The sequence below is a fragment of a genome, unplaced genomic scaffold (genome assembly GCF_019419815.1).
Source record: "Pyrus x bretschneideri cultivar Hongxiangsu unplaced genomic scaffold, Pyrus_bretschneideri_v1 Contig32, whole genome shotgun sequence".
Taxonomy (NCBI): Eukaryota; Viridiplantae; Streptophyta; class Magnoliopsida; order Rosales; family Rosaceae; genus Pyrus; species Pyrus x bretschneideri.
In genome coordinates, this window is record NW_025999635.1 from 2,205,841 (window position 1) to 2,217,709 (window position 11,869).

General features: G+C 37.1%; 1 protein-coding gene across 1 annotated transcript; it reads left to right on the plus strand.

Moving 5' to 3' along the window:
• Positions 1–6,591: 6,591 nt before the first annotated feature.
• On the plus strand, positions 6,592–8,156 carry LOC103935764 (zinc finger protein 10-like). The gene has a single exon (XM_009345574.2). The coding sequence runs from the start codon at positions 6,883–6,885 to the stop codon at positions 7,876–7,878; it is 996 nt and encodes a 331-aa protein (XP_009343849.2). The 5' UTR covers positions 6,592–6,882; the 3' UTR covers positions 7,879–8,156.
• Positions 8,157–11,869: the final 3,713 nt, after the last annotated feature.

The following is an 11,869-nucleotide window of genomic DNA, read 5'->3' on the forward strand; positions in this document are numbered from 1 at the left end:
TCCTAACATTATCCGAAAAATAATGTAATAAATATAGCATTACTAAAAAAAATCGACGTGCTGAACCCCTCAATCGGACTACGAAGAAAAGTGTGTGGTAATTAAGGTAATATTTTTTAAAACGTCCCGCAATTCATGGATGCGACTTAATTAATTTTTTTTGTACATTTTACTACTTTTGTTAACTTGGTCTTTCCATATATATATATATATATATGATCATATACGTGCTACGGCTAGAAATATATGCAGCTTAACTTTAGTCATTTGCACCTAGCTAGCTGGGTTAACTGCCGCATATTATAAAGAATATTGACAACTAATCACGCTATCAGAAGATAACTAATTTTATCAATTTTATAATTGTACAAGTAATCCGTATATTGACCTTTTAAACTTTTTCTTCAAACACGGTTCACCAAGAACAAATTTAATTAATGGATATTTTAATATTAACTTAGACAACGAAAATATAAGCAAACACTTAAAGTCTTAATCTTCTATCAAGATTATTTGATGTAATACCTAGTTCCGTATAATAAAGTAATAAATATTATTATTTATGTTCAACAAAAAATGTCATATAACATATTGACTAGCTAACTTGGCGTGATATGGAGGAAAATTACGAAGATTCTGCACAGAAGAAGAAACTGAAGTGATCAAATCAAGACTGGGTCTTTCAAATGAACAAGCGTCACCATGTGGAATTTATGAAAATGATACTTTCACCACCATTAAATTTATGTGCCCATGAACCTTGATCCAACATGCGACATTGGGTTAGATGAGGAGCTACTACGAGTAGTGTTCCTCTAGGGCTGTGTTCTTTCGTGTAAAACACAAGAAAACAAAGGGAAGACGACATGAAAAATTGAGTTGTATAGTATTGTATGCATCTTAATTAAGGGGCTTATTTGAGATTAAGAGAATTGTTATTGACATTCTAAAAATTTTATTTTTTACTTTAAATTTTTTATAAGTAGAAAGAAAATACACTTGTGAAGAGTACCTAACGAGATTTTTAGAGTGCTAATAATAGCCCCGAGATAAATTGTATTTATATACAAATCAACATATATGATGTGAAGTGATAGTAATCTCTAACTAGGTAGTAAGTTAATACATTGTTAGACCATCTTCAAATGACATGTCAAATCTTAGATGGAATGCCAACTAAACACTTTTGACAGCAAATATTGCTCTAACTGAACAGTCTTTTAGCTGACCTGGAATGGCAGCTAGGCCTTATAACATCTTCAAAGAAGATATAAAAATATCCAAATCAGCAATAACAATAAAAAAAGATAGTTGCAATGCTTTCCAACCGAGAAATCACATCTGATGTGGCATGACATGAAATAGTAGCTCTCCCTCTTACTGTCAAATTTGATAGCAGCGTCAAATATTTTTTTATCAGATCTGCATCTTCCAATCAGGACGAGATAGAAATATAGGTCATGGAGGTGTTGTACGGAATGAAGAGGCAGCCGCAAGGATCGACGAAGCAAGAAATTACAGCCACCGACTCGATTAAGTTTGAATCCAGAGAAACCAACAACAAATTTACCAGCGACGCCAAATCGAGAGTTTCGTCGCCCATCTCGAACTCGCCTTGTGTGGTTCCTCAACTGATGTCGCATTTCCCTCATAATTCTTGCTCATTCGTCACGTCCATGTCCGCCGCGGGTGGATACTATAAGCTCACTGAGCTCTCGGTTTTGTTCATTTCTTTCAGGGTACCCCAAATGCTCTGTTTGGTTGCTGAGGGACTGAGAAAAGAGATTGAATTAGTTTTTTGGTTAGCAAACAGAGCTAGGTTCTTTGTGTTTTTATGGTGTGATGAAAATTTAGTGTCTTGGTTTGAATCCGCAGCCCCCAAGAGGAAAAGATCGCGACCCGTGAAGTATGAAGACGAGAACCCATCAATTTTTGCAGTTTAAAACAGTCCCATTTCGTCTGCAGCCAAAGTGGTGGCTCATCAACCTTCAAAGGTTGAGACCCAAAAAATAATAGTTTAATAAAATAAAATAAAAAGAAAATAGTGTAATAAAATAATATTTAATTTGACATACCGAGTGGAGAGCAAAATTTTGAAAAATGTCAAATTCAAATTTTATGTTTAAAATTTGATATTTGGAGAGGCATCAATTTTGACACTGCCTTCATTTCTACTTTATTATTTTTTTAATTCATGGGGCCCATAATCCACTACAAGATAAAGCTTTAAAAATGATTTTATTGTTTATTTTTTTTTAAAGTGGGCCCTATATGATAGTAAATAATAACTAACATACCGGTTGGGTCTTTCCTCACCATTTTCAAGCAGTTAAATTATACCACTGTCTCTTTAATTCCTAAGGTCCCTGAGCCGACAAACATGACCCAACTATGCCCTATAGCGCTTTGCAATGTTCTCTACAAGAGGCCAAAGTCATTGTGAATTGCTTAAAGGGTCTGATGGATGTTATTATTTCGACTCAACAGGGGACTTTTGTTACAGGCAGATTGATTTCTAACAATTCCCTTGTAGCCTCTGAATTATAGGTCACTATCTTCATAATCTTCGACAAGGTAAACGGGGGTATTTAGCCTTGAAGCTTGATATGAGTAAGGTGTACGATCGTGTAGAGTGCAGCTTTTTCAAGAGAATTATGTTGCGACTCACCTTTGACCCGCACTGGACTGAGTTAATTATGAGTTGTTTTAGTTCGGTCACTTACTCTTTTTTGGTTAATGGTGAAGTTACAAGTTATATGTGACATCTCACATCGCTCAGGGGTGTGATCCTTATATGTATATTCTCATCTCTACCTAGCACGAGACCTTTTGGGAGCTCACTAGCTTCGGGTTTCGTAGGAACTTCGAAGTTAAGCGAGAAGGGGGCTAGAGCAATCCCATGATGGGTGACCCACTGGGAAGTTGCTCGTGAGTTCCTAAAAACAAAACCGTGAGGGAATGGTAAGCCCAAAGCGGACAATATCGTGCTACGGTGGTGGAGCGGGCCCAGGAAGTGATCCACCCCGGGCTGGGATGTGACATTATATAGCTCCCATTTGTGGTATTAGGCAGGAGGATCCCATTTGCCCTTATTTATTCATCATTTGTGCGGAAAGCCTTACAAGTTTGTTTGCTCGTTACGAACGGCTTGGCTGTATTCATGGGGTTTTTATCTGTCGTGGGGCGCCTAGCATTTCTCATCTTCTATTTGCCGACGACAACTTCCTGTTTATGAAAGCCTCTTTTAAAGCGTGTTGGTTCTTGAAGCAAATTTTGTGTCTCTATGAGTAGGCTTCAGGACAGTGTATAAACTTTTAAAAATGTGCAGTGTCGTTTTCGCCCAATATTAGGCGGGAAATCCAAGATCAATTAGCTGCGTATTTTGGGGTTATGCGTGTGGAGGTGCACGATCGTTATCTTGGTTTGCCTATTGTGCTTGGGATAAATCGCTTTGAACGGTTTTCTTATATTAAGGATCGTCTTTGGAAAAAGTTGAAAAGATGGAAAGAGAAATTACTAAGCGCTGCGGGCAAGGACATTTTTATTAAGATTGTAGGGCAGTCTTTGCTTATTTACTTGATGAACTGCTTTCTCCTTCCAAAGACATTCTGTGAGGATCTCCAGCGCATACTTAGCCAGTTTTGGTAGGAGGGATGGTGAAGACTCTCATTGCATCCATTGGATATCATGGGAAAATATGTGCTGGCCCAAGGAGGAGGGTGGTCTTAGCTTCCGTTCGTTATATGATTTCAACCTTCGTCTCCTTGCTAAACAAGGGTGAAGGTTGATTCAAAACCCAGATTCTTTAGCGTCTCGGTTATTAAAGGCTAAGTACTTCCCTCATAACTCTTTATGGCAGTCATCTTTTGGGTCATCTCGTTCTATGTGTTGGCGGGGCATCTTCAAAGCTAGATCGATCCTTGAAAGACGGATTGGGAGTGGCACCTCGGTTTGAATTTGGCATGATCGATGGTTAGATCGTCCTCATTGGTTTATACCTATCATGCCTTCCTCACCGGTTCCTGGAGTAGAGTTCACTGCAGATATAATTGTCATGGAATCGGCATCTTGGAACTATGATTTGGTGAATAAGTTATTTCCTCCATCAGAGGTAGCTTTGATTCTTGCTACTCCACTAAGTTGGAGTTTGTCCCCGGATAAGCTAATATGGCATTACGATGCGAAATGTGTGTTTTCAGTAAAGAGCGCTTACAAGATTGCTTTTACTTGTCGTTTTGAGGCCTCTTCTTCGCATTTAGTTTCGAGGGGAGTTCTAGTTTGGAAAGCTTTGTGGAAGGCTACTATCCCGGGCAAAGTTCAAATGTGCGTTTGAAGGGCGTGCAGAGACATTTTGCCCACTCGTGCTAATCTGGTAACCAAGGGAGTTGTGGTGGATAATTTATGTCATTTTTGTAGTTTTTCTTCGGAGTTGGCGCTACACGTTTTCACTGTTTGTCGATTTGCTTATGCGGTGTATGATGTCTCTCAACTAAATCTGGGTTTGAGACTTCCCATGAATGCTTCTTTGTGTGATTAGTTGTCATTATGTGTGGATCAGGTTTCTTCAAGTCAGTTTGCGCTAGTGCTTATGATTATACATGGCATTTGGCGTGCTAAAAATGCCTTGCTTTGGGAAAATAAAGTGGCAAACCCGACCTTAGTCTCTTATCTTTCCAAGTTGCAGTTGTTGGAGTTTATTAAAGCTAGGCCTGGTCCTATTTCACATCCTCTGCAGGTGCTGACGCGTTGGAGTCCCCCTTTGGCTGGATAGGTGAAAGTCAATGTTGATGGTTCTTTCCTTTCTGGGTCGAATGTGGGCGGTGTATGAGGGGTATTTTGTGACGAAGCCAGTAGCTATGTTGGAGGTTTTGTTCTCCAAATACTTTATGCATCGTGCTCCACTATGGTAAAGTTTCTGGCAGTCTGTAAGGGAATTTGTTGGGCAGTGAAAAGGAATTTAGATCATATTATTGTGGACTGTGACTCGTTGCAGGTGGTTCAAGCTGTTGGCAGCCGATTCCAAAGGTCTTCTCCTATGAATCTTCTAGTGGATGACATTCGTGCTAGTTTGTGAACCTTTGTGGATTCTCAAGTTTATTATGTGCACCATTCAGCAAATGCTGCGGCACATGGTATGGCCAAATTGGCTATGTCTTTTCCTATTGAGTTTTGTTGGTTTGAGGAGCCTCTGGATCCGATTGTGGAGGCCCTCGTTGATGTTTTTTGAATTATGTTGATTCAATAAAAGCTATCGTCTCTCTTCCAAAAAAAAAAAAAAAAAAAAAAAAAAACCCGGTTGGAATATAAAGAAATTTGACATCATGCTTCAAAATGTCACATTAGTCATTAATTAAGAATTTGATAGAAAAATTTGACATACCCATTGAAGATGCTCTTAATCATATATTTGGTGCAGCCCTACCATTTAACCTCATAGTTTACGCTTAGCGTTAATTACTATACCATGTTACAATGATAGTAAGTTATCATGATAAACATGTATTTATATAGTAATTATGAGATAAAATCTGCTAAAAGTGGTTGACAAGCCATCTTCTCCTAAACAATTGTCTGGATAACTTCCTATGCGCTATGAAAAGGACTAAATGATTAGGACAATTTGCACTGAAAACCATTAATTTTGCAAATTAATTAACTACATATCTCATCGAACTAACAAGAGATCCAAGAAAAGGCACCAGGTGGACCATGTTAACTATATCATCGAGATATACATAATTATATATGTTATATCAATTTCTCCCTCACTTCGCAGGTCTTTGTCTTGTCTGTGGAACTCTCTTTCTCCTCACGGATTGGTCTCCCTTCCCCATATTCTTCTAGTCTCCTTACGGATTGGTCTCCTTACTGCAAATGTATGGCTCTTATCCTACATATTCTTCTAGTCTCAAAATTAAATGGTTCCCATAGAGCCATCATGCTCTTCTTCTTTTTCCTTTCTTTTTCAAAGAATAATAAATCCCAATTGGTTGATGGGTACAAAGTATAAACTTGGAGTGAAATTTCATTTCTATATTAATAGTTTCATAGTTTTATTTGATCGAAGAATATTTATGGCATGGATACAATGTCATGAGTAAATATCTCTATATAACATTGTGTCGTTAACATGAACTGTCATGATGTAGGAAGCTGCTATTTCAATCCAAATTAATTTGGTGCATTTCTAGCTACCTATAGGTAGCTTGCATATAGCTTAGGCATTTCATTTCGATCATTATTTGCGAACATTTCTATTGTTTTCCTCTTTATACATATCAGTTATCAATTATCGACAGTGTCTTCATGGTGTTTTCATGCATGTGGATCAAAGAAAGTGCATGACAGTTGCTCCTAACTAATTGGGACCCTCTATAAATTCCCAAGATTATACTAGAAACAAGGACCGTGGTGGCAAAAGAGCTAAAAACCAAAAGAGTAGCTTCATTGCTAGAGCCAAAATAGAGGAAATTAGGAAACGCACGGCGTAAAGCTAATACCAAGACCCTTTCAGCTGACCTCTTTCTCTTACTCATATATTCTCGAGTTCCCACCATCATCATCTTTACAAATCAGACAAAAATGAGAGAGGGGAGATTCAAACTATGATCTTCGGTGCGAAGGTAACGCTGGTCTATCATATTAAAGCTTTATTGCCCATATTGTACTATTTAAATTTATAAAATTATTGCTCTCGATCACTTAAAGTTATAAGTTTGGTTCACGGATCAGAATTGATTATTTAAGTTATTCTCCCTTAGTTATATATTTCACCTCATGATCTCATATATACCTCTACTTTAGTCTTATAAGTCTCTCTCTCTCTCTCTCTCTCTCTCTCTCTCCCTCTCTCTTGCTCTTTTTGGTGGGTATCTGTTGTGGATGGAACAAGTTAAGTGCTGGGGGTGGCTAAACAGCAGGAAAGAGAAGATCTTCAACTCACCATCATCATCATCAATGAACTCATCAGCACTCATGAGTGGTAGCTCATCAACATGGGAAGAGAAGGCTTTTGCTGAAGATGCGGCAGGGCATGGTCCTCTTGGTGGTTGCATATGGCCTCCAAGATCTTACTCCTGCAGTTTTTGTATGAGAGAGTTCAGGTCAGCTCAAGCCCTAGGCGGTCACATGAATGTCCACAGGAGAGACAGAGCTCGACTTAAGCAATGCCTTAACCATAATACTATTGCCACTACACATGATCCTCATAATGTCCCACACCATCATCATATCCATGATGCACATGATCATCATCATGTTCCACATCAACATCATATCCCTGATGCACATGACCATCATCATCATCAACATCATCAGCCAATAGCCTCCACAGTTCACAATCTTGGCCCTAATAACATCTCATCATATCCTTTTTCTTCACCTTCTTCTTCTAGGGTTCCCTCGTCTGCAGCTAATTTACTAGCTATTCAAAAGGAGAATTCAGGTACTGAAGAACCAGCTTTTTTTCTCTCTCGTCCTTTTTCATCTACTGCCGCTGCTACTGTAGCTCCATCTTGGTCATCAGATAATTCAAAACCCGATGACCAATTGGAAAAGGAGAATATGATCTGGGAAGATGACTCCGTATCACTTCTAGGTAATTATGATCATGGTGATCACTATAATGTCGAAACCGATTTGTCGATGGGCTTGAATATCTCGGTTGTTAGCAGAAGTAGATCACAAGGAGGGTCTTGTGGGGAAGAAGCAAGCATAAGTTGTAAGAGGCCTAAGACTACTACTAATACAGCTATTTCTTCATCATTTCCATTTTGTCTCCAATCAGAAATAGAGGTAACTGGAGCACTTATTGTGGCTAGCTCCATGGAAGATTTGGATCTCGAGCTCAGGCTTGGTGACCCTCCCAAGGTGAAATGAAAGTACAGTTGGCCTGGCCAATCGGCTTGCAGTTGTATTATTGGCTAGCTAATCATCTTGATCATATTAATTAATTGTTGCAATGCTTTTTATTAATTTTTAGGAGAGAATTAGAAGAAACTAATCACTTTCAATTTCTTTTTTTCCCTTCATCTTTTTCCATCTCTTTCTTGGGAAACCCGTAATTAAAGATTCAAAGGGTAAGAAAACATGCCAGATTGAGGTTTTATGTGCACATATTGAATTCTAGATTAATTGATTGCACTTTATTTTCTTAATTATCTGCCTTGTCAATCAAATAGTCATTTTCCAGTTCTGATCCACGGAGGGTTTTCAGCATATTAGTTACTATATATTGCTATATATTGATGTGATGATAACATGTTATGCTTGAAACTGGAAGTTAAATGGCAGAGAGCATACTGAAAAAGCTACGGTAGAAGTTAAAATTTTATCTCTTGATGTGGCTGGGAAGATATGATGATTAAGTAGTGTTGCATTAGGGTTTATGAGAGGTGGGATATATATTCCATTCCACCTGATAGATAGCTATATAGATGGAGGTCCAAAGACATATAAAACTCCCATCAATTTTTTCAGATCTACTAGGTACCTGTTCAGGTTGTAAGCAGAAATTCAAACAAATACACAGTAGTTACCATTAGTTGAATGCCAGTTCTCAGACTAATTGAATCATGAGAGAGAGAGAGGAGGTTTCTTTGTGCTTGTTTTTATGTTTATTCATTTGTTTCTTACCTTTCTGCCAAAGAGAGGTAGAAACTAGGGAACTTAACTGTATCTGTGAAGTTGTAAATTGTTGAAAGGACTGACTAGTAACTGACATCAAAAGTCATTTCAGCTACAATATCCCAAAGTACTGAAAGAATTAAGATTAATTAATAATAATTATAGTATATAATCAACGTGAAATCAAATCAAATCCCTTCTTAAATTCTAAGATTTAAGAAGCACTTCTATGGAATATGGATCTGTTGATCTCTTATGTAATTCTATGCTACATCATTCTCTCTAATCCTCCAAATAGTCCACCAACCGAGGGGAATCAAATTCGATTAAATAATGTAATCCACAAATTAAGAGCTACCATTAATTAATCCGGGCACAGAGAGAAACAAATAATCCTTTGTTTTTACTTTTGGAACCATTCTAGCTACATGTTGAAACCCTCAACGACCGATCACCAAACCTAGATAGAAAGGAAAAAAAAAAAAAAAAACCTAAGAATGGAGAGCAACTTTCATGACACGGTTACATTGCTATAAAAAATAAAAAAAAACCTTATACATGACCAGTGGTGGATCCATGATTTGAACATTGAGGGATCCCGTGTTAAATACAAGTTTTTTAGATAGGAACAGAGACAGAGCGCGAAATGTGCAAAACAAAAATCAGTTTATCACTTGATGGGCTTGTTGTGCACATGTCAACAGATATCGGCATATGCTGAAACAAGCTGATGAATGATGTAGGGAGAATTTGTTGAGTATTGTCGATGCAATACATTACATCAAACATTTAATAGGCACAAAAGGAGCTCGTACCAACCATTCGGAGGGTTTCAAAAGACTTTCACATGTATATTTTCCGGACTCGCTCGTCCTGGGACCACCATGGTCTCTATTTCCATCTGCTCCTTACATGACACTGTATATCATTAGCACAAAACGTTACAATGGCAGTGTAATTGTGCCATAAAAGTCTTCTCCTAATAAGTTCTCAAAATTAATGTCAAAATTTCAAAACCCTATATAGACGAGACCCCTATCTGGTTATAGTAGTGCAGCAACCCTAGAATATATATATACAATGGTCTCTTCCTGCAGAATACACGGAGATTCCTTCTAAGGTTTAATGTGTGTTTTTTCCAACGTTTTCTTTATAAGGTAAAACGATGATGAAACATCGCTTTTGACTTAATGCACTTTCAGATGATCTCTTCTCTCTGGAGGGAATTTATGTTACCCCAACAATATTTTTACCACTTTTGGGTGATGGACGTGTGAAAAATGAGAAAGACTTTTTACTTTTACATATATGTGCATGCTTTCATCACACACACATGAACATTTACATGAGCAGGAATTTGGAGGTGGGTAAAAAGGGTAAATAGATATGGAGTTTTCCTTTGGTTTGGATGAGGAACCTGTTTCTGTGTAAGGAGGGAGGATGGAGGATGGAGGGAGGGAAGGAGGGTTTGAAAAGGTAACGATATTATTTGGGGCAGTGTCTGGTCTGGCAGTTCAAGTAGTTTCGTTGGTCTGGTTCTACTTTTTACCAGTTATCGAGGTCTGCAAATGCTATTGAGAGTGAGGTTAATTTAAGGTGCAGTTGTAGAGCCAGAAAAGCACATGGATATGAACTGTCTCTCTCTCTCTCTCTCTCTCTCTCTGTTTGTTTCTTTCACTGAAGAGGAAATTTTTACAAGGGAATGAGGAGATATTGTAGTACTCCTCAGCTTTAAGTGAGCTTTTGACGAATTGGATGGTTATCTTCATAAATGGCTTGTTGCTTTTGGTGGGTTACTTGGTTTTGGGAGTATGCGATGCGTATCCGTATTTGAATGATTAAACCGAGACTGTTCAAACCCTAATCATGCAATACTTATCCGTCCAATAAATTGGTGAAGCTTATGCACCAAAGTATTGTAGTATTTTCGCTTTTGCATTTAAAAAAAAAAAAAAAAGCGTGTAAAATGAGCTTCTTTATTGGAATGCATTAGTATTTGGACGGTTAATTTTATTTTTATTATTATTATTTTTTTAACAAACAATATTATATACTTTAAGGAGAATAGAGTGGATTTAGCCTCACAATGATTAAACTGAGACTGTTCAACCCTAATCATGCGATACCTATCCGTCCAATATATTGGTGCAGCTTATACACCAAAGTATTGTAGTATTTTCGCTTTTGCATTTAAAAAAAATAGCGTGTAAAATGAGCCTCTTTATTGGAATGCATTAGTGTTTGGATGGTTAATTTTTATTTATTTATTTATTTTTAAACAAACAATATTATCTACTTTAAGGAGGATGTGGTGGGTTTACCCTCACAATGAGCTAACAATAACGTGATTCAAATTCGTCTTTGGCGAGAATCAAACATAAGTCCTCTAACTTACAAGTAAAAAATGATACCATTAGACCACAAAGCTTTGTAGCATTTTAGCTTTTGCACGTAAATTAACAAGCATGCAAAAAGGGCCTCTGTATGCTTAAGGCATCTGAACCAACGGCAGTTAGTGAAGGAAAATTTTGTTTGGGCCAACTTGAACTGTGTACTGGGCTGGCCAGAATAGTACAAAGATTGGAAGATAGGGGAATCGAACACCCGCACTTCGTGTATGGGAAATGTTTATAACTACTTAAAAAGAAAAAGTGGCACAAAATAGAACATTTAAATAGGGGTGGGTGCGGTTTTATTCGGGGTTTTTTTTTTTTGCTGAAAACCAAACTCAATTTACTGTTTGGTTCGACTTTTTTGGTTTCTTTTTTCTTTTTGTTTTTTCAATTTTTTCTTTTTAACTTATAAATTGGAGAGAAAATGAAGAGAAAAATAAAATCTAGGGTAAGGCTTTCTACATATTTGGGCCTACAGTTAAATTTATCTTTGGATTGAAATTAGACTAATAGTTGATTTGAAATTGAGCTTGAAAAACAAATACTTAACATAAATAAATAAATGAAATATTAATTTATATGTCATTCAATTCGATTCGGTTCAATTTGATTTTTGAACCAACAAAATTGAAACCGAACCGATAGTTTCAATTCGATTTGATTTTATTAGCATTAATTCCCTTTTCAACCGGTTCGGTATTTGGTTTTCTGAGCCCATCCCTAAATTTAAATGCTAAATTTATTAACAGTAAATTTTTTCGATAAATTTAGTCTCCCTCGGTTGAAAAAAAATAAAAATAAAAAATAAAAAAAAATAAAGAAAAAAAGGGCCAATAGAAACGTTAGTTTGG